Genomic DNA, 23,985 nt, shown 5'->3' with positions numbered 1-23,985 from the left:
TTTTCTTCTACACATAGTGAAAAAATATATTACCAGCTTACCTTTCAAAAGTCCTCGAACCCTCTAATAAAATGCACTATAGGGGAAATAGTTTGGAAATACGTGGCATGGAACCTGTATATTCCCCAAGGACTGGAATAGCCCTTCACACAATTTTACCGTAACTGTCCCCCTTCCCAAATCCTAACCAAAGCTTCATATGATTCTTCCGAAAGCATTATTTAAATATATATCTGAAATCGCTTCCTTAATTACTCACTCAAGCTCATGCATGTTTAGAAGAAGTTTAGTAGATGAGCAACCTCTCACGGGCTATACTGAGCCAAGTTTATGTAGGCAATGACTGTCCTATACTGCCTCTAATCTCACCCCACTGCATTTCCCCCAGAACAAATTATACATTCACAGAGGATCTGTCATCTGTCAATCAAGATTCTTAGAGTTTGTGTTCTGCAAGACAATAAAAGTAGAAAAATAAAAGAGCCCCACTTTTAGAAAGTATACCAGAAGAGTCGGGGAAGCTAAGCATTCCTTTAGGGAGGAATAAACTTCAGGCTTTTGCACTTCCTTTATGCATCCCAGTTGATCTGAGCACTTAGCAAAGATCTCTTTTTAGTAACATGATACAACTCGTTTCTTTTCATTGAAGCAAAGAAATGCATAAAACACCAATGTTCAAGTTTAAATAAAAATGTCTTTTTACAATAACTGAAATAAGGGAAATATGTGCAAATCAAGAAGAGAGAATAGCACAAAAGAAGCACACATGAGGAACCACATCTGAATTGGGGGATGTGCTGGTTTTGGTTGGGATAGAGTTAATTTTCTTCATAGTAGCTAACATGGGGCTATGTTTTGGATTTGTGCTGGAAACAGCGTTGATAACACAGAGGTGTTTTCATTACTGCTGAGCAGTGCTGACACAGAGTCAAGGCCTTTTCTGCTTCTCACCCCACCCCACCAGCGAGTAGGCTGGGGGTGCACAAGAAGCTGGGAGGGGACACAGCCAGGACAGCTGACCCCAACTGACCAAAGGGATATTCCATACCATATGACATCATGCTCAGCATATAAAGCTGGGGGAAGAAGAAGGAAGGGGGGGGACATTCAGAGTGATGGCGTTTTGTCTTCCCAAGTAACTGTTACACATGATGGAGCCCTGCTTTCCTGGAGATGGCTGAATACCTGCCTGCCGAGGGGAAGTAGTGAATTAATTCCTTGGTTTGCTTTGCTTGCATGCACGGCTTTTGCTTTACCTATTAAACTGTCTTTATCTCAACCCATGAGTTTTCTCACTTTTACCCTTCTGATTCTCTCCCCCATCCCACCGGGGGGGAGTAAGCGAGCGGCTGTGTGGGGCTTAGTTCCTGGCTGGGGTTAAACCATGACAGGGGATACAGCATCCAAGGTGAAGAGAGAAGCAGGAAGGTCTGCAACTGCTGAAGTCTATTCTCTGCAGGGACTTGAAATTATCCCTTTTTCCACCAAATGAGGCAGAGATCCTGCAGAGAAAAATACTTTATAAAAACTGTCACAATTATGCACAAAACAGCTGAATTAAGGTCAGACAGATAGTTATAATCATGACATTTTTTGGTTTTATATGACTGATTTCATGTTTGTTTTTAATGCTCTGCTTTTAGGAAATTCTGGTTTTGCTAGTGAAAACAAAACTATAGAATTATGCTCATCCTCTGCTAAATACAACATTTGCAGCTTCCCTTCTTTAAGTGTTCCACTTGGATCTTAAACTGCAGAGGGATTATCATCCCCTGCTCAAGAAGAAAAATTGACAAGGGAGAAGGAATGATGTCCACAAAGCCAAATAAGATAAAATATGAAATTACAGTGGGAATTAAATCAAATATTCTGCAGCAACTTTGCATGTGCACACTCACAACTTCTTTCCGAGAGCTATCTTACACTTATTGCAGGTTAAGAGCATGCACACAGGCAATCAAAGCAAAGCAGTTGGCAAACTATTTAGTTTCCATCTGAACTGGTCCTGTTCCTTTACATCTCTTTGTTCATGAGTTCTTTAACATTTATCCTCAAGCTGTCAAAGTGCATCTCACTGCTTGTGCCTCCTACGCTATCAGGGGCATCTGCTACTCACTGTTTGTCCTCACATCACCAAGAAAACTTGAAAATACCCTTCCACGCTTTCCTCAATAGCTCCACCATTTTGCCCCCTCAGCAGTCCTCCTCAACTGATTCTGGTAGTGTCTACATAGAAATCAAGCTAACAAATCCAGCAGAACAAATTAAACTGGGCTCAGCTTGTGCTGACAAGCCCAAGATGTGAGCTTGTGCTCACATCACACTTTACCTTTGCATTTTGATATGCCTTAGAAGTAGACACATCCCCTTTTAAAAAAAGCCCTTTTGTTGGAAACCTTGTTTGAAAAAGTCAAAGCTCGCTCTACTACTCTTCAATTAAAGGAGGGAGAGAGTGTCTAATAGTGTTTCCTAATACTTTTTGCTATAAAAGTGTACTTCAAACTTCCTCCCACCTCAACTAGATAACAAGCTTTTCCTTCAATCAAATATAATTAACTGTACAGCACTTCATAAAACCATTTCTTTCAAAAACCACCACTCCTATGAAATGAGAACAAAAGAACATTCTGCAATCCAGATAGCATCCTTTCAAGTAAAGACCCCTTAACTCTGGGAAGAGTATTGCTGGCAATTGCACTGAGCTCTTGACTTGCCTTTCCACCACAGCACATTCTTTAGCTGCAAGGTCACTTTTAAGAAGGTGATTAGCCTTCCTTGTTCGGTACAGGATGAATGATGCTCTCGTGCCTGTCTAGACTGAAACTTGATGGAATGCAGTTACCTCTGCACCTCGGATTCCCACACCTCACGGAAGTGAAGCAAGCTCCGCTGTTATCAATTAAGCACTGAAACGAGCTGCTTTATGTAATTGTCACAAAGGAATTTACTATCAGATTCCATTACATACGTCATCCTCATTTGTTGTTACATATTTCAGCTAAAAGTAGTAACTGTTTGTATGTGGCATATTCCTAGATTATTTGAAACTATTCAGTTGCAATTATATGTTGAAAGCACATGTCAGTAACATAAATTCATTACATGCTTATTCTAACCATCCTAAAAAGAATAATAAAACCAAGGGTGGAGAAGGGTGGGCAAATCTAGGAAAACAATCAAGACACAAATACCTTGTCCTGCAATAACACTGGTAAACATCCAGCCAGGATGTCTAGTTTTGCCTGGAGAAGCAAAGATACTGCAATAGGCTTTACTTCTCAGTGTTTCCTGATAGTCTCACTAAAATTCCTGATCTCCAAAATCTGTGTCAAGTTCAAAGAACTAACTGTAAATTTGTATAAATGAATAAAGTATTCAGAACACTGGAATACTAAAAAGGCTGGTGGGATTACACCAGCATCTTTTATAATAAGCATTTGAAAATAGAATATAACTGTACTGAACTTCATTGTCCCAAAGTGATTCTGGTTTTAAGCTTATAGCATGAACACAAAAATATGTGAAAAAAGCAATGTTGAAAGGCTCATAACTGGCATCACTTCAGTACAGAAAGGGAAAAGTGACTTATTTAAATTGCCATTTAAATACAGAACATTCACATAAATTTTCATTTTCCCCTCAGTAATCAGATATAGAAGACAAGTTAGCTGATACAGTAAGTAGTTCAGTATTAAGAATTATCTTGATTAATTTCAATTAGAAGCCTGGCTAAAGGATTTCGAATTATCTTGATTAATTTCAATTAGAAGCCTGGCTAAAGGCTGCTGATGTCTTTTGTTTGGTTTTTATTTTGCATTATATGCATGAACATATTGCAGGAAGATTGGAAGTGATATATAACAGCGTCGTTAAATGTACGTCAAATCCTGGTGTCTGAAAACTATGGTTTTAACTACATTTTAAGATTTGAAGTTGGCAGAAAAGATACCATATGCATGACAAATACATGAAACCTGCCACCAAAGAGGAGCCATATCTCTTCTTATTACTAGTAAAGCAATGTTAAAACATAGGCACTATTTGTAAAACTCCATAGCCATTCAATCACTCAAATTAAGCATTACCTAAGACACTGCACTGATTTTTCACAAATATTTAACAACAATTTTACGGAAGATTAATCCTAACCAAATGCAAGGAGGTAAAGTCACAAAAAGGATTGAGATTCTATGCAAATTCTTATCAGCTAGTACAACTGCGGATTATTCAGGTTCTTTGTATAAAAATATGCTCAGTAAATTTTTGCATTTGCCACATACAAATGTTTTTTAGAAGTTAAAATTTTAGTTTTCATCTGTCTCTTTACACTCCCAGCAGTTCAAACAAAAACCTGTTGCTGCTATTTCGATGGGTACTAGCTACGCACAGTGCACTTCAGACACAATTCTGGGGGACATATTCTGGATTTACTGGCAATTCCAGATGCTTTCTCACTCTGCTAGTGCAAACTTCTTTCTGTAACAGGACATACAGAAGGAGTAAGAGTGTAACACGCATTGCCCTGTGTGCTACAAACAGTTCACCATTCTTCCCAATTGGTCCCCCAATTTTTAATGAGCATCTTAATTAACTGTGGAGTTTTTTGACTTTTCCGCCTATCTTCTTCCCTCATTACTGGATCACCAACTCAGTTCACAGTTTTGTTTACATCATGTTAAAAGCCCATTCTTTATTCCTCTGCATGCCTTATGATGTTCTCAGTTCAGCTCTTTTGTTACTAACTCTTCTCCCACCCTTCCAAATCCAGTCGAGAAAATCAAGTTGCTGTCCATGATACCACTTTGACAATATTTGCATCCTTTTGCAGACCTTTATCACTTCAAGATGAAGGACTTTGTTTCGATGACTGCTTCAAAGTACATGACATCTGAATAGTTGCTTTCACATTTAACTCTTCCATTCCTCAGCAGGACCAAATTCAACATCCCTTTTACTGCATTCCCTCTCAAACACCTCTGTATTTCCTCAGTGAAGCAACTTCTGCTCAGAATACGCTTGCCAGTCTCATATATTATGGCACTACTTGTTAGTCAAGTGTCTTAGGACCTCACTGTTTCCCGCCCCCCCGCACACAGGAAAGGGAGAAGAAAATATTCTTGCATTCTCAAAGTGAAACCATTAAGTTCTTTGAGTTACTGTATTATTATTATTATTATTGTATCACTAGTCTTCCTTATTTTACGCACCTTCTCCCCATTTTTTAAATTCATTTACTACATTGTGTCATATTTGGACTGCATATTCCTGTGCCCAAAGGCCGCATCTTCAACTTTAAGTAGCCTTATATAGTCTGCATACAGACTAGTAAAATGATGATTAGGGTTTTATTTGTTTTGCACACAAACATTCTATTCCACTACTTCTTAAAATAAGGGAAGCTAAATTTGCTGACAGCTTTGTTAATGGTACTACTTCTCTGACAGGAAACAATAAAAGCAAAGAAGGACTCTCTGTTTGCCATTTAAGATATTTCTAAGTTTGTACTGAAGAACTGAGGAAAAAAATACGTACTAGATTTTAAATTCCTAGCTAAAACAATGTTAAACAACTGTGGCCAAATAATTGTGTTCTGCTGCAACAGCATTAACTACTACAGACTAAATTTAACTAAAACTTAATTAGGCCAGATTCATCTTAGTATAACTAAAAGAGAAATTATTTAACAGGTCCTGGTAGAATCTGGATGTAATTAATAAGTGTAAAGTTTACCAGTCACACAAGCTGTTTATAAGGACTTTTTGGAAATTAAGAACACCAAGCAAAGAGCTAATTTGCTAATATTAAAATATTAGGTTTTAGCAGTGAGGCAAATTGGTATGCTCGAATTTTGGTAACATACTGAGTACATAAGGATATATACACATACAGACACACACATATATATGTATTACAAGTCATCTTCACTGTATCTATGCAATACACGCTAGAATTTGCATATGTTCTACATAAAAAAGTTTACAGGAAGATCCAAATACTGCTGCAGTGGGCAGGAGAAATGATTGACCCTAATTTAAGCAGAAATAAACTGTTTCCACATCTTTTTTTCACTCATTTAGATTCATGGAGTCATTCATCCCAGCCTGCAAAGCAGAGCAAGAATAGCACAGAACACTGGAACAAGTTCTTCCACTTCTCAGCCGAGTCCTACTCAAATACCAGCAGCAAGCCCTGCAAGACAGAAGTGTGCACCCTGACCCAGCGCTTGTCTCCTGTTACAGCTGGCAGAGCCCGGGCCTATGTGGCTATTTCAATCATGGCAGCTGCTCTGGCTACAGCTCCCTGGCCTGGGCCATTACAGCTAGAAATAAAGGAAAAGAACTTCAAACATGCAAACATAAGAAACTGACACCGTGGTGGCATCCAGACGAACTTCATTACAGCGTTCCTTTTATCCATCTCTGACTGCAACTGAAATTATTTTAATACAGAAAGATTGTTCTTGGGCTAAGTGCCTGCTTTGCATATATATGGCAACGCCACAGTAACTAAAAAGATAGGTGCTACCATTTTCCTACTACAATCTTAGTTTTTCTCAGCTTACTATATTGGTTCTACTTACCATTCATATCTCAGACAGCTAAATATAATGAAAATTTATATTTATGAACCAGTAAATCATAAAAAAACCTATTCTTTGGCTAAGAAGGTCCCTTGTCTGCAAATAAATATAGAAAAATAATTTCTAGGGTTTAAGCTTTTAAACAAATAAAAGGACTGGCAAAGTTCACAGCATATAGCACATATCTACAGTGTACAGTATGTCCGCACTGAGATTTTTGCATCTTAGAAGGTACAGGGACACAAAGCACCCCAACTAAATCAGCATTACTGACTTCTCTCTGAAGGATAGCATCAGAAGGAAGGATTAATTTCCAAGTAGCTTCAGCAACAAACTAACTACAACAGAACCACTCCATCACTAACAAAAGCAAACATTTTTAGCAGTGGACAACTAAACATACCCCTGGAAGATAATTTATTTAATACAATCATTACTATAGAAAATTCTCTAATATGGATGGTCTAGGAGTTTTGTTCCAAGTATCTGTACCCATGCTGCTTTGGTTGCAGAAATAAAACGTTTTATTTTTAACAGAAACCAAGCCAAACTGAGTAAGTCTGATAAGGCAAGAGCAGCAGAGCATGTTTAGTCAGTCGTTCTTGTCACTGAACTACGTTAAAGCTTCTCACACCAGATGAACCTGACCTTTGTGACTTATGCCGAGGGAAATGTACTTCACGCCAAGAATGATGAGCTTCGGAGATGACACTGCCAACGCCCGATACTTCGATATTAATTAAGTGCTGCATTCTCTAATATATAAATTAAGGAGCCCAATTAACATACAAGACCTACGATTAGACTTTTAGTCATCTCCAGAAAAAAAAGCCTCTTACCCGTATTTTCTTACATCCATCCTGCTTACAACTCAAAATAGAAAAAGTATATACAGTAGAACAAGGAGCATAAATGTAGTATCAGCTTTTGGCTAAACTTAATAGTAATTGCTGCTGTGCACCGCTGCTAGCATTACCTAGCCCACTTGCCAGTAACAGTCAGTACAGCAGCTCGGAGGTTCACTATACCACTAGCTGTGTCATTATCTGCCTTTTACTCCAACCCAGAAGGTGACAGTACATGCCTTTCCATTACTCGTGCTTAACACAAATAATAAAACTATTTTTCATGCACTTCACAGGTTCAAGCAAGTATAATATGTAACAAAAACATTTAAAGGGACCACAGGAAAAGCGTAAGTTACAGCACTGTTGAAAAAAGATCATAAGGAAGTTTAATGTGTGGAATATCTTAACTAAAGCTAAGTGTATACACAGGATAGTCAATTAAATTCAGTTTTGAAAGTGTGAAAAACAATGCATACCATAAACTGCAAGTTACTCATACACACTGTGAAGCCGTAAATGACTGACAGACATTCAGTAAAGTGATTTGGGCATTCTTTTGGAAGTTTCGTTAAAAAAAATTGCCTACTACATTGTCTCAGAAACACAAGTTGTTCCACAAGCTGCAGGCTAATTGCCTATAAACATGTCCTTTCTCCCACACTTCTTACCCAGCTCCCACCCCTCCCACAAAAGGGATGCCCAATTCTCTCCCAGATCTCCTAAGGCATGCCAAGTGAACAGAAGACGAAGTGTACTGTGCTTAGTCCAGAACGGTGTATGCACCAACATGCTTGCCAGCATCCCTGCACTGACTGGGCAGCCATTTTTAAGCAAGTTGAGTTACCCAGGCTGAGTTCTGCTCCCCTTTCCCCTTGGGAAACCTCTACCTTGGAATTGTCTCCTCTATTCAGTTCCTAATTTTCATGAAAACAGTAGCAAATTAATCTCTTGAGACTTTTAGCATCTTTCACATATGGTTGAAATTTGCCAGCAGATTCAGAAGTTAATGGTGGAGATGGAAGGGTTCACAGATGGCAATGACAGTCTTCTGTGTCCATAGTGCCTATTTTTCCCTCCGTCTCTCACAGAAATAAGAAACAGTGAAAACACAAAGTACTGAGAGATGCAGAAGGTAGACACCTTTAGAGTTCAAAACAAAAAATGTGATTTGATGCAAACCCAAGAAGGCAATTGACAAAACTGACACACCCCAATGACTTGGAATAAAATGCCATCACCACTCAAAAACCTTGTGGTTTCCAAACTCAAAAGACTGAGGGAAAGGGAGGAGGGTAAAGGCATTATATAAATGACTAGGTCTCTCATTCATTCTCACAAGAGAACAGAAATCTTCAAAACTGCGGCCTACAACTACACTTTCTTTCTCTCCCCCAGCACAAAAACTTGATTCTACCACACAACTGCAGGCACTCTTCTCCAAACAAGTCTGGCAAATGTAAGACAACATCTCTCTCTGGCTGTCTAATATGCCTTGGTTCTCATCCCACTGCAAAATAGATTGAATCCTTCATCCTTTCAAATCTTTCCTGTCCTGCTAGCCTTTCTTCCTCCTGGTCACACACCCAGACTGACCTCTCCTATCAGATTCCACTCTTGCTGCTCAGCCCAGCTCCCAGCTCTGCAATTAACAGGAGGGCACCATCAGAAATCAAAATTTTAGGAAGAGCATAAGTTTTCAAAAACAGTCTTTTAAAATTGCAAAAATTTGCTTTTAAAACATTGATAGTCAAGTCAAGCTTTCCATCACAAATTACCGTAGCCAAGTTTGAGACACTAGGCTTCAACATATGAATTTAATCAAGACTGATGTTCCCTGGCAATTGTCTGTGTGTGTACTCCACGCTATATGTTCAGATGGATTGCCACATACTAATTAAGGCATATCTTAAACAATCTTGCATTAGAATAGAAGGGGGAAAAAACTACTACTGTTGCATTATGAAAAACACGATAATTAAGCACTGTAACAGGACAGACTACCTAGACAGGCTGTGAAATCCCTCTTCACTGAGGATTTTAGAGATGTTAGACAAACATTGTTATCTGTACTTAGGCAACCAGACCATGGAGGAAACAGAAGAGAAGTCACTTCCAGCCTTACACATCTGTGAACTTACATTTCAGAGAAAGGTAAAAAAAGAAAAAAAAAAAAAAAAACCACACAGAAAATCAGTTTGAGTACTGAAATGTTGGTGTTTTGGAGAACAGTTCTTCTATTTTACTTATTTCTAAATTCAAATTCAGGTACTGAGCAGTTCCACTAAGTCTACAAGCTTAATAAAATTAATACTTAAAACTGCCTGTAAGCTATGCACAGATTCCTGTCCTACCCAACATAAAGCATCACCAAGCCTGTTTTATTCAGGGCATAAACATTTTGTTCCAAATGAAACTTTACACACCACTTACACACAGCCCTGGCTGGAAAAGTTAGATTCTGCTCAGAAAATGACAGCACATATTCATGGCACAGCCAGACCGAGTCCAAACACAATATAGCTCCAGTGACAGTAAGCCATGCACTCTATTGTTAGGAATAAAAACATTTCTGAATAAGCTAACACACCAACTTTCTTGTCCCTCTGGTGAGAAAGGCAGAGGAAGGTGGTATCTGCCAAGGAAACAATGCCACTGACTATACATGCTACTGAGAAATACTTAATGGAATATAAAAAGGCAGAGGGGACAATGATGTAAAAGTCAACAAATGATTTTTTAGAGAAGTTCATAATACGTGCTAGAGAGGTGTCATCAAAACAAGCACTTTATACAAAGTTCACCATAAGAATAATTATAAGAAATACAGTTATGCTTCCCTCTTCGTCCAGGGTGAAGTGAGGTTTGCCTTCCTTCATCAGAGAAGGATAGGCAGACAATTTTGCCAACCTTTTACACATGGTTCCTTTGAGGCTAAAGCCATTCATACTGAAGTGAGGTATCTGTGTAATGTCTCAGGGCTTGAAATTTGGCTCCTCGGTCATCAGATGAGTGCAGCTTCCATTTCCTCACAGGCTATGCCTACACTGCACAATGCAACATAGAAGTACTTAAGTTTGCTTGGAAACTGGAAGCAGCTTAGCTGCAATATCACAGAGGTTCGTACAGGCTGATTTACCTAATGGAAAAAAGGCTCTTCTCAGCAGGGTGAATGGCTCTGTGCAGAATCCTGTGCTTTCACAGCTACACTATTTCTTTACATAAGTAGACAGTTAATGAAGCCCTAGTCTGGCGTACAGGCTGCACTTGTACATGTGGTTATCCATCAAGCATACCAGTCGTGCCCCTCAAGCAAACAGTCTGTTTCCATCTGCTAGGCTAGTATTTCTGAGACAGCTCCCAAGTAAAACAGAAAAATAAATTTAATTTTTAGATTACATCTGAATGAGCCATAAACAATGGGTATAGCTCTACTAAAGAAGCAGAAATTGGGGCGCAGATAGGTTTAAAAAAAATGTTTAATATGCAAGATATATAGAGTCAGTTACTAATTCAAAACACTGAATTAGAACTGAGTTGAAGAGCCAAAGGAGGCTTTTCCTCATGTCACACAATTCATATTTCAAACAAATTATGTTGAGATACTAAAGTAACTTTAACTGGCAAGACAGAATTGGATAAAGATACTTCAGTTCACTCATTTTAATTAATAATTATTAATAATAATTTAATAATTAAAATGATCATTAAAAAAAATACTTCAATCTCTATCCAATTCCATTCACACTGAAAATTTTGCAGCCCTGTTGAACCACATAGATACAGACTTATGGAAAGATTCCCAAAGACAAAAGGATATTCTGTTTGCTCTAATTTTCACTTCATACTGTCCGCAAATAATTCACACATTAGACAATGGAATACTGTCTACCCTGGATATGTATAGAGAAGAAAAAGTGGTTTAGTATTGCATATCACAGAAGGCAAGCAACTGAAACTAGGAAAGATTATATCTTTAATATCAGGTCCATACGAACACCCAAAGAAAATTCTTTAGCAATATTGGGGAACAGCTCAAAGGTTCACCAACCACCTCTTCAGGCACAACACTCATGTTTAACGTATCCAAATCCCCTAAAATATAAGGGCATATAAATATGTCTCATAGTTCTAAACAAAAGATTTAGAAAGAGGTATTTCAAGTCATTTGAGAAATAAAGAACAAAGTGGCACAAACCATTTTTTTCCACTATAACTTTTTAAACCCCTTAAATTTTGACCTAAGACTAGTATCGGTAAAATGTCCTTACTGTAGCATTTCTCTTTACAAGGACTAGTATATGATTTAAATATAGAGTTACCAGATACGTGTTAAGATCTGGATTTTATAGAGGAAGCCAGTAATAGTCTCCCCCTAATAATTGCAAATAATTCTGAACCTAGAGCTAGTTCTTTATTATATCTTCAATTACAAAGATGAAGGAAGAACAACCTTCTTTCTTCATTCATATTCCAGATTATGAATGAAATTGTTGTCTACAGCCCCACTGTAAGATTTTTTTGTTTGTTGTTGTCTTCTTTATGCATCTTTACACCTTTCCTTTCCAGCTCACGCTAAGCCCAGGTCTTTGTGGAGTTCTCCCCAAGGAGGTCCAGACATTCTCCTCCAGATAGAAACTTACAAACCTGTTATGAAAATACCTTCCCTCTGATGTCATGATTTTGCATTTATAAACACTCAATTCTATACACTGCTGAGATATAGTATCCATTCGCTAATCAGAAGTAAGAATTAATAGGGGTTTTCAAAGCTACAGAGGCAGCATTTTCACTCTGAGGGGAGCGTACCGTTCATACTTTGGGGGAGGGGAAGAGTGTTGGCTCTTTCATGAACATAAAAGGGCAGAATTACACATTAGTGTAGCTTCCCCATGTATAGACATTTATTTTCTGAAATGCAGTGTAAACTTAAAATCAACTGTTAGTTACTTTAACTAAAGCTCAGATCAGCCATGTAATTACTTTTACAGAGGATTATGACCAAGGTTTTTTAAAATGTGGATTGTTAAAATTTCACAATTAAAAAATAAATCACAATGGGAAAATAGGTTCCTATTCACAAAACAACCAAATAAGCTGGCATCGTTAATACCCTTTTAACAAGGCAAAACCAGAACTGAAATACTGGGAATGCTCTTGCCAGGTCAGGATTGAGGTGAATTGGCAAAACCGTGTAAATGGGCTCGTACCACACCTGCCCAGCCCTTGGCCTGGTTCAAATCCGTACTCGCTCCTTCAGTAAGCCTTCTCCCTCATCAGGGCAGAGAAATTACCAACTCACTGAAGTTTTCACAGTGGGAAAAAAAGCCTGCATTTTTTAAAAATTATATTTGAAAGAAAAGTTGAGATGCTGGGCATTCTTGATCCATACGTGCTTTAATACCAAGACTTTTGACCTTCAGAAGTCTCTTCTTCCAGAAAAAAAAGAAAAAAAAAAAAAAAGAAAAACACTCCTCAAACTACCACAGAGAGACGCTGCAGACATCCATCTAAAATAATGACAGTCAAAGGTCAGGATGACACAAGCAACATCAATCTTTTCATTTAAATATCTTCCTGAAAGAGACCTCTTAAAAAGCAGAAGCGAGACAATCAGGGACTATCCAGTCAGAGCGATTAAGAAAATGCCTAAACGTATATAACTTACAGAATTTTCCTAATAATGACACCAAGTATCTTCAACTTCGACAAATAATTCAATTTTAAGACCTCACTGAAATGTAATATGGAAACTACCATCAGCTTGGGTCATCTCAGCAAGATACAGCAATTTTCTTACAAGGATTCATTTATGAATTATACACATCAGATTACAAAATAACACTAAAAAAAAAAGCAAGCACTGCAAATTGCATCCTGATTAGTAAAAAGACACCAAAGTCCTAGGAGTCTTTCAAAACTGCTGGAAAATGCATACAGCAAAAAGAATTGCTATTAGTGCCTAACAAAGCTGGGTAACACTCAGAAGGCTCCAACATGCTAATCTGTCACCATGACAGAAAACCAAAGGATGCCAGACCAATACACATCTCTCTTCCAATATCACAGCCAAAGATCCTACATATCTGACACTGAGCTTCCCAGCAAAATTAAAATAGGTCTAGAGCATTCAAAAATATGAATAAGGATGCTCTTAGCATATATGCTTCCAACTTCTTGTTAAAAAAAGAGCACTCTTTCTTTCAGCATTCCTCAACAGTTTTGTGTTACTGTTCTACAATCACAAGTGACAACAGAAATAGCTAAATTTTTGCTTCAGATCTCTCTTCCAAGAAAAAAAAAGTCTGTTATAAAACTGCAGCACATGTTCAAGGCCCCTAAAAGCACCGATGCTGATAAAATTAAAAATGGCTGTGCCCAAAGATCCCACAGCAAAACAAGCACAGCTCTGCTGACGATTAAAATATATATTAAAAATTCCTCCATTACCTTACAAAGGGCGAGGTATGCAAAACAAAAAGATTATATATTTTTCCAAAATTGAAATAAGTTATTAGACAAGAGAAGCAGATCCAGGCAAAGCATACATCTTGAATGGAGGTCGAGTTCATTTACACAATAAAGCAGATTTTATTCTCCGAGACGCTTAACGTATCGGGATTTCAAAACTTTTATCAGGCTTCGCTGCTTAAATAGATGCACACCACTTTTTAAGGAGACACAGATGTGCCCAAATACCAGCGGACCCCACCCCCCTTCCCACTGCCAAAATGGCTAGTTCGTTACACCCACTGGCTACTTACCAGCCGCAGTGCTGAGCAGCAGGGTGGCACTGGAGAGCAAGAGCACCAGCACAAGGTGCTGCAGTGAGGCAGTCATACCTGGGGAAGCCAAAGATCGAGGCAGGAGGAGGGGGAAAAAAAAGGAAAAAAACCCGACGAGAGGAATTTCCTCCTTCTTTCGCACAGCCTTCCTCAACTCTCTCGGTTTACAATCCCGTCTGGAAGGGCAAATGGCAGATGAGAGGAGCCGTCTTCGCTCTTACTCCATTACACCCGCCTGCCTTCATGTCTCGGGAGTCGGCACCGCTCCGCGGACACTGGGAAAGCGCCTGCTTCTGCCTCCCAGCCCCGAGGCATCTCCCCCCGCCGAGGAACGGCGGCACGCTCCCGACCGAGCTGGGAACCAAGCTTATTTCCTACGCGGCTTCACGATATCGAAGAAACAGCCCGGTGGAGAAGGAAACATATCCAGACGCGAGACCGCGTCTACAGCAGTGTCAGTCAGAGCAGCCCCCGTAGGCTGACCCGGGCAGGGATAACAAGCTCTAAGGGCTTACGGCAGAGCCGCGTCCCATCCCGTTAAAGGTCTCTGTCTTCTCGCCGCCCCTCCTCGCTGCCTCACGCGCCCGGGAAGGCGGCGGCGATCCCCTCAGTCCCTCCGCGGCGAGGCGCGACCCCCTCTGCTCTCACGGCGAGGGCTGCGGCCGCATCTCGGCCCATCTGTCTCCCGCGCCGGGAGGGCTCCACCGCGCACCCCCGGCCCCCCGCCCCCCACCACAGAAGCGACACCACCCCCGGCCGCCCCGACAAAGGTGGGGCCCGGGGCGGCGGGAGGCGAGGCCCCTCCTCGGCGGCTCCAGCTGCGAAGGCACCCGGCTCCCCGCCACGGGCGAGAGCGCGGCGGAGGCCCTTCCCCGCGCCGGGGGAAGGCGCTCCCCCTCCTCCGCCTCCCTCCCTGAGCTTCCACAGCGCCAGGCAGCCCCCGGCCCGGCCCGGCCTCCTCCCTCAGGTCTCCGCTCGCCGCCGGGGGCCGAGCGAGGCGCAGCTCGCCCGGGGAACGGCTCAGCCCCTCCGCACTGCCAGCGCCTTCCCCCCGCGCCGGGCTCGCCGGCGAGAGGCAGCTCCGCGCCGCTCCGCCTCCTTCCCGTGCCCGCCGCCGGCTGCGGGCGGGAGCCGAGGGCCGGAGGTCCTCCACCGCCCCGCCGCGGCTCGCGCCCCCTCCCGCCCGCCGGCACCAACGGCTCTCCCGGCTCCAGACACAAAGGGGAGTCGCTCCAACTGCCAGTCTGGGCGCCCGGCCCGCCGCGCCGCGCCACGCCCCACGCCGGCCAGGCCACGCCCCACGCCCGCCGTCAGTGGCGGGGCCGCGCGCCGCCGGGCGCCGCCCCGCCCCCTCCCCGCCGCGCCCCTGACCATAGAGGTGGGCCTCCAGGTAGGTAGAGAAGGGCTCTCTCGGACAGAAAGCGAGAGGGTGCCCCGCGGGCGGGCGGGGGGTGTTGGGGCGACCCGCCCCGCCATGTTGCGGGAGGGCGCGGCCGGCGGGGGCAGAGACCTGCTGGGCAGCCCCGGTCGCGGCTGGGCCTCCGGGTGCGCCGGTAAGGCAAAGGGCGCCGTCAGGAGTAGGAGCGCTGGAGGCAAGGGGTGGCTGTGTGAGCTAGGCCCGGGCTTCGCCCCGCCTGGCACGGGTGAAGGCTCCCGACAGACCTTCCCGGGAAGGGCGCGGGCGGCAAGGGGCCACCCCCGGGCAGCCTGCGGGAAAAACGTCTGAGAGCCCGTCAGCAGGGAAGCGTGAGCTCAAGAATCACGAAACTGACAAAATCTTTTGCAGGCTCTGAGATTGCATCAGCTTTGAACTCCACGGCCTTCCTTTCAAAAACCCCGAAGCTTCCGCCTCGTCCTCCGCTTCAGGACCCTGTTGTCACGGTCCCTGTTGAGCTCCACTACAAGCACTAGCAATACTACCTACTCCTCTCTCCCTTAGTGAACCGCCCCTGCACTACAAGAGCTTCCCAGGCAAGTCCACCTAGCTCATATGGCTTCAGCTGCCTGACTCCCCCAAGCAAAACCATTATCTGCCTCTTAATTTAAAGAGATTTTACGATTTCAAAACAAAGATAAAGTCAACCCACTGAGCTGTTTGTATGCTTGTAACCTTTGCTATATTGCACAGGACCGAAGAGATAATTTGAGGCCAGCAGCTGATGGGAGAACCGTGACTGGAATGTAGTGTCTGATGTTCTGGCCTAGCAAGGCTCTTTCAAACAAGTTTTACTGGGTGTAGCATAGAAAAAGGTTCTTAAAAACATCCTGCGCACAGGAGGTGCCTTCGTATCCAGGCTTCTCCAAAGGGTCAATTATGGGAAATGCTTCCCTGTACCTAAATTCCTACACCAGTTTCAGGAATGGGGTACAAGGAATACGAATTCAAAAATCCAATTCCACACCTCAAACTATTAAATGCTACTACATAAAATTGTGTAGTTGCAAATCAGAGTTACGATTTTAATGATAATAAAAGGCTCCTGCATAACTCCATTCCTCCTCACAAGCCGTAACAGGTGAAATAGATGTAATCCAATTCTTGCATCGTCAAGAGAATTATTAAATAAATTCCAATAGGATTTTTATCATTGTGATGCTTCAGCCAGAGACATAGTTTGACATTCCTAGGGTCAAGCTGAGTTTATGTGGCTGATTGATAGTTATAAAAATGTTTTAAAAGTTTGTTACAATATCTTTACTTCCAACCTATGCAGATCTAACATGGATATTGGTGAGAGACAATAAAATACAGAATCCCAGATTGTAATTTGTATTGCCACTTTCCAGAACTGCAACCACATGTTAACCACAGTATCCTTCCTGTTATTTGTGGAATGTGAACTGTCAAGAAATAACCTTTAGAACAAACAAAAAAAAACAAAAAACAAAAAACACAGCAACAACAACAACCACCAGAATAGTTTTACTTCCGAGAGAGGGAAAAAAACCTCAACACTGAGTATTTTTTGTGGGCCCAAAATCAAGTGTTCTTTTCTGATTCAGCAAAGACACCAAACTACGCTTTCATACCTTCTGCCCAGCTGTACCTACCAATAAAAGAAGCGAGATCTACTTTGTTCACAGAAAACAAGAACCTAACTGTGTGGGTTGCACAGCACTTTCACTGTTTAGCTGGTAAAAGAAAATTACTGTAATTGTTTATGACGTGTATCAAAACCTGCTCAGCCTGAAGTAAATGACAGAAGTCTCGCTTGTTTTAATGGTTCTAGTTTTGGCTCATTAATTAATACTGGAAGTTCTTCTCCACAACAAATTGTACAAAACAGATATTCTGCCTTAAAGTACTTACTTTTCTTTTTTTCTCTCCACAAAATGTATTGGATTTTTGTTCTGTGTTTTCCTAGAAAGAAGGAACAAGACATGCCATTTTTAATACAATTGTTTCCCCTCAGTTTCACAAAAACACAAATCCTGATCAAGAAAACACCCTTGTGAAGGCCATGGGGCTGTGGATCTGCTTTGCCTGAGCTTGTATGAGGTCCTTGGACTAATCTCCCAGACTTGCAATCCCAGCAGTTTGCAAGACTTTCTCCTCCTTTCCTACCCTATTTTGAATTTTGCAGAAGACCTTCTCCTCAAGGGCCAGGTCCCTCCTAGCCCGCTGCGACTGCGAAGGCTGCGAAGGGCCCCTGGCCATGCACCGATGCTGGGCTGCAGAGCTGGAGCCACTGCACCCCTGTTTCTCTGGAGCCGGCAGGGCCAAGGAGGGGCTGACCCCCGCTTCACCACACAGATGTAGGAAGTAATCGCTGCTGTCTAAGCACAGAAGCAGCTTCCTTTTCCCACGGTGGTGGGAGGAAACCAGAGATCTAAACTGTCACACTCAGACTCACTCATTGTTATGTGCTTGGACAAGAACGTATTTATAATTCTTTCTGTGATATTGTTTTATCTGTAAACTAGGATTTCGCTACCCTAATATTCAGCAATGTCAAGTAAGACCCACAGAAGAATACTGAGGATAATGAAAACTTGCAGAGCTGCAGCAGAGTAAATCCATGGTGCGGGTTCAGGTAAGGGTAGGGGGAAGACGAGAAAACCTGTAAAACTTAGCAAGATTTAAAAGAAAATATTCTGACTGAAGCACTGTATTTCCACCAGGAAGAACTTCAGCCAATGAAACAACAATATTGAACTTAACGGAGACAAGACTGTTAAAAACTAGAATGAAGAGAAAAGACCTTACAAAGTAGATGCTCTTTTGCAACTGTGTTTGCTGTTCTCGCAGTCAGGCAGGGGCAAGGCTGTGCCTGGAGGGCAGTCATGGGGCACGGGGGCAAGGAGGACAGTGGCAGAGGAGCCGGGGTATGGTGGCTGCAAGCTCCCTGAGATGTCAGTCTGATGTGCACCAAGTCCACGGCAGGGCACATGTGTCTTGCCCTTGGGCAAGGGAGCTTTGAACGACACAGCCGCGTGCAGCACACTGGGGCTGCCCCTATGCTTAAGTGAGGCACTGAGGTGAGAAGTAAGGCTGATACGCATCTCAGATATTTCCCACTGTCGGTCATACTGATGCAGACGCAAACATGTTGATATCACTTGCAAGTTCAACACTGTACATGGGTGAAATTAAATATGTCCTTGTTAGCAGCATCTCCTTTAAACAACACGTGTTTAATTACCTGGAATATGGAAAAAGAGTATTCCATAGAATACTCTCTTGGAAGCATGAAAAATCAGTGGAAAATAAAATGAACGAAGCATGAAGAAAACCAAAATGAGCTACCAAACAATAGCTTGAGCCCTATGTCTTTTTAGAAAGTGCTATTTTCAGGCACTTTAAAAAGATTTCTCGGGATAGGTTCACTGTTATCCAAGAGTTTTTCAGCACTGACGCAACAGAACTGTTATCATTGCTAGGACCCAGGGGACTGTTCTTTTTGACAGGGCCTTTCATGAAGTCAACAAGATCAGTTTAAAACAAGCCATAAATTATATTTGGCTGCCCATCAGCTTGGCCAGAGTGTTCTCTCAGTGCTGTCATAAGTGTTGGGGAAAGAGGATAATAACATGGCCCGATGTTTAGCTTTTAGGGGATATTTTGTTCCTCATTTAAAAACAAAGCATCCCCATAGCATTGACTCTGATGCATAAACGTATGTTAAAACAGCAATCAAGATGTTCACAGACTTTCCTACAAATAAACACCCCCATTCTGGATCCTAAGTAATAGCTTAATAAATAATGGATTTGGTACCACTCATTGCTAAATTAGGGATCTGTCAGCAAGATCATCTCCCCAACCTCACCTCCTGTAACAGTGCGTGGAGAGAGAGGTGGTTTCTGATAGCTAGGATCCAAGCCTTATATAGCTCTCTAGATTATTATTAACATCCTGAATTGCAGCCAGAACGAACTGAAAAGACAATACTGTCTACTTACAGTCTGCTGAGTTAGCAGCTAAAGCTTCAGCCAATGCAGCCAAACAAGTAATCACACGCAGACGTCATTACCCTCGGAAGTATTCAGTTACTTATTTTATATAGATTTTCCCATCAGTGTCAAATCCGGGGTGTCACACAGAGGCATTAACACACTCCCGTAAGTCCCCTTGGAGTTAGAGGTCAGGATAGCGAGGGTGGCTGCGGGAAGACCATAGTTACAGGGAAGCGGGCACATGATACGCAGAAAGAAAAATGGTGAATCCTCCGAGGACTTTATAAGCAACCTGGACACAGAAGTACCTTTCTTCAGCATGGACACCTTTCCCTGGGAATAGGGAAAGGCACCCTGCCCTTCAGAGCCTTCCCACAACCTACCAGCATCACTTTCACCTTGTCTGAATTATTGTCAGTTTCTGCTCCTTTTCCAGGGCTCAGCTTCATCTTGGGAAAACAGATTCCACAAAAGATGGGCAGAGAGACATCAAGCTGTGACTGAAGCCCTGGAAAAGTCCTTTGTGGGGGAAAGTCAATTCCTTTCTGTTCTTTCTGACAGGCAGGAAAAGCACTATCCATGACGACTGGTCTGCCCTGCCAAGATGCAAGACTGGCAACACCTCCTGTGGCATCACATACGCTCGCAGTTCTACCAACAGCCTCAAGGAAACGGTAAATCGAAATCCCTGCCTCAGAGGGAATTCATTTCCCCTTTAGTCCAGTTAAATAATCTGTGCCAGACATTACTTTTGGCCTTTAGACTCATAAAAGTCTGTCTGAAGGCTGTTATGACTTCATTTTTCTTTGTCTCTGAAGCACAGAAAAGAGCACCAACTTCCGAGCCTTTAAAAAAAATAAACATTTGCGAGTATGAACTAGTAAGTGTTTTCAGACCTGGGTTTTTTCTAACTCTACCATGTTGCTGTGTAACCTACTGCAAGATGAACCATACTCCACAATGAAGTCACAACAGTCTTTGACATCATCATCCTGTATCGGAAGAGAAATTTTGTGGCAGCTTTGTTTACATTTTGATGGGAGACTTTTAATTAATTTAATGCAAAAATTAATCACACTACTTTTGTGGCAGCCCCTGGAAAGACTTTTTTTGATATTAAACTTCTTTTATGCTGGTCTCACATTCCCTGGTTTTGATATAGCGGGTGGTTTCCTATGGAGAGCCCATAATTGCATGATCAAAGATGCGAGGGTCAAGCCTGGAAAAGGAAGGAGGTGGTTGTGGGACAGGTAAGCCTTTGGTACTCAAGGAGAAGGAAGAGGAAGGTGCACATTGTGGGATAAACACACAAAGGGAATATTTTGTATCTAAAAGGATTAGCAGTGAAAGAGTTAATAGACATTTTTACGTTTCATAATACATGGTATTTCCCTGTGATAATGAACTACCAACAGTGTTCATAGCAGTTGCTGCCTTGTTTTAGAGATAACACTGCTTAGTCTGTGGAAACTTTTATCTCCATTTTGGGGGCGGAGGTGAGAGAAATTTTCAAGCTAGCTCTGAGAAGCACCTCCCACTTTGAATTAAGCCTGAAATTGTATGTTAAAGGCCCTTTACAGCTTGCCTGAATTTCTTGGCTTGTTCATCACAACATAAAATGGGAAATTTGCTGCAGGGCGTTTATCCGTTCAAAACATCACTTATTCATTAAATCCAACAATGGACTTAGTCAGAAATAGAGATGTAATGAGTTGTGTCGGAATCATCTTCTGGTCCGTAGCAGAGGGGTATGTCATCGCCACAGACCTGCAGGGTTTCATTCCTGAGAGCTACCTGAGCCTTCTCACACTCACGACAGGCGGCTGGGAACAGAACTCATGGAATCTCCAACACACTCTCCTCCTACTGTTGCCTTCCTCTTTCCTTCTGGTTTTGGGGTAGGGTTTTTTTGCTGCTGTTGTTGGGAGTTTTTTTAATCGCTCACTACATGAGCTATTTGGCAGTGCAAGCCAGATTGGTTTTCAAAAGCCACCTTTTCCTTTTGTTCTTTAATTTCTCGCAGATGATTAGATCTAAAAATATTTTTCTCATCACACAATACTTCTAGCAGAAAGCTAATAAAAAATGCCCTTTGAGAGCAAAATTAAACCCTCTGATAAAGCCTTGATGGACCTGCACTCAATTTGCCATGGCGGATGTCTGGAGGAAGCAGCCTGTGTACATGCTCATTCCTGGCCATCCTTGAACTCCACGCCAGCTTGACAAGCATCAGACGTTCATCTAAAGGAGAGAAGCAGCGTCTACAAAATGCACTTGTTACTTGTTATTTCAAATGACATTTTAATGGCAAACCAGCCATGCATGTAACCGCCCCCCAAATGTCCTGAGTGGTGGCAGTGGTGGCACCATTTGCCCCTGTACGATACCAGGCATTGGAGGTGTGAAGCCTCGGTGTTGCTCCACTCCCCGGAAGACACATCGTACCCCTTGAATGGCTCTGACATATTCCTTGCTGCCTGCCAAGCCTGGATGGCTGGTGGGGATGGCGGCACAGTCAGGGCTGCATTTGTCCCCTACCTTTTTTCATCCTTTCTTTGACAGCTCCTTTGTAGCTGTGGTTCTCCTCTTGAGGCTGCTGTTTTGGGCAGTCATTTGGTGTAACAGGGCACATGTCCCCTCCTCTCCGTGTCTTTCAGCAGCTGCAGTGCAGCCCTTGGCCTCTGCTGGTACCTGGTTCCTTGGTCTCTTCCTATTTCCTTTTCAAGGAGTCAGCAGCAGTGTTGAGGGAACAGCTTTTGCTCAGGCTTCTTACAACAGTTGCCCTTTGCAATGAGAAAGGATACATCAAATATGAACCCAACAGCAGAGCTTCTTCAGGTTTAGTCTTCTCTTGCAAAGGCAAAAAACAGTGGAAACAGAGTTAGAACTGAAGCATTTTTTAACGCGGGGCTTCCTGCCACCGCAAGCATGATGGCAGAGGGCTGACCTCTCTCGGAGCCATGGCTTCCAGGGGAAGATGCTGCTCTGAATGTGTCTGCTCAGTGTTCCTCTCCTGCATGCAGCCAGTTCCAGGAACATCATCTGGAGAAAGGTAAAAAATTATTACTTTTTACTATACCAAACAGGAGATTTCTATCCCTTATGCTTCTGCCTGTAACATGACATCTGTTGCCTGACAATTTTGAAACTTATTTTTATCTGTGAAGAATGTTCCTTCAGATCCAGAAATGAGTCAGTATCTCTGTACGGCCTGCTTGCCTCTCATGGATCGATTTGGAAAAATAAACCCAACTAACTGCTTCCCCATCAGGAATCCCCTCGTTGAAGCGATACAGGCCAGACCACCATCTCCAGCCACTGGCACCATTCCGGAGTTGCTCGGGCATGCAGCCAGCGTTGAGGGCACAGTCGCTCCCTTCACCCCATGCTATCTTCTGTCATTTGAAATTGCAGAGGTCTAAAAAACTTATGAGTTTGTGAGTTTGACTCACAAATGAGAACCAGGCCTCTGGAGGCCATTTCCAGATTTGCCCTCAGCTTCCCACCCAGGGTTGCATCCACACGCATGGTCCCTGGGTGAGGTGTGGGCATGGGGGGCACACGCTCCCCTTGGCCACCCCGGCACGCAGAAGACATGAGCACCTGCAAGCCCTCCCAGCCGTTTGGTCACACCCCTGAATGGCACCACACTAGGCCGGAGCTCCCCACTTGCCAGGCAGGACGGGGACAGAGCTGAGCAAAGGGCTGCTGATCACGAAGCCCCACCTCAAATGTCCCCGAATTTGGATAACCAAGTGCAGGCACCTGCAACTGTTGCAGAGCCAGAGCTGGGCTTCACTTCCCTCCATCCCACAGCTGCCCTGCTCCTTTGACCCAGCTCCAACAGACGCGGACACAGTGGGGTGGCAGTGACATTTTGTGGGGGACAGAAGACTCCCACGGCCAACTGTGCTGACACCGCTGCACTCAGATGCAACTGGAAAAGGCTCAAAAGTTTCTCTGCGCCCGCCCAGAGGAGCAGGTCCCTGGGGCAGGCCAGCAGATAATCCTCTGCTCAGAAGGAAGCGGCAAGTCCCACGTTTCGCTCAGCTTAGCCAAAAGCTATAAAGCAGATTTCTCCTGCCCTCTGCTAGCGTTCAGACCTCCCCTGCGTGTTTTGTTGATGAAATCTCTCACCCCAGTTCAGGAGATAGCAGTGTTTGCTAAACACGCTCTGCCTTGCTACCAGAAGAGCTTCTGACCTTGTCCTGTCTTCTTCTTCTTGGCGTTTGGCAAATACTTATCAGTGCTTGCAGTGACCTCCAGCCAGCTGGGCAAAAAGCTTTGGAGCCAAACATGTGCACAAATAATTCCAGGGGCAGCTGTTACTACTGTATTATCTCCTCCTGTGGTTTATACAGATACAAATAGTTAATAC

General features: G+C 42.9%; 1 protein-coding gene and 1 long non-coding RNA gene across 4 annotated transcripts in view; one reads left to right on the top strand and one right to left on the bottom strand.

Moving 5' to 3' along the window:
• Nucleotides 1–14,888, bottom strand: part of BMPR2 (bone morphogenetic protein receptor type 2) — a 110,979-nt gene extending 96,091 nt beyond the window's left edge. The window contains exon 1 of the mRNA XM_076342382.1: nucleotides 14,190–14,888. Within this exon, the coding sequence (XP_076198497.1) occupies nucleotides 14,190–14,265 (76 nt within the window). The 5' untranslated portion in view covers nucleotides 14,266–14,888. The remainder of the gene's footprint in view (nucleotides 1–14,189) is intronic.
• A 666-nt stretch (nucleotides 14,889–15,554) lies between these two features.
• Nucleotides 15,555–20,744, top strand: LOC143162270 (uncharacterized). 3 transcript variants are annotated; one of them, XR_012995660.1, is made up of 4 exons: nucleotides 15,555–15,600; nucleotides 15,997–16,181; nucleotides 18,135–18,244; nucleotides 20,169–20,744. It is a non-coding gene; the product is annotated as an uncharacterized LOC143162270 (long non-coding RNA). The 3 variants fall into 3 exon arrangements; XR_012995662.1 differs by lacking the exon at nucleotides 15,555–15,600 and adding an exon at nucleotides 15,735–15,763; XR_012995661.1 differs by lacking the exon at nucleotides 18,135–18,244 and having other exon boundaries at nucleotides 15,997–16,185; nucleotides 20,173–20,744.
• Nucleotides 20,745–23,985: the final 3,241 nt, after the last annotated feature.

This window comes from Aptenodytes patagonicus, chromosome 6 (assembly GCF_965638725.1).
Source record: "Aptenodytes patagonicus chromosome 6, bAptPat1.pri.cur, whole genome shotgun sequence".
Classification (NCBI taxonomy): Eukaryota; Metazoa; Chordata; class Aves; order Sphenisciformes; family Spheniscidae; genus Aptenodytes; species Aptenodytes patagonicus.
The sequence above is the reverse complement of the archived record's forward strand: the minus strand, read 5'-3'. Positions and strand labels throughout refer to the sequence as shown.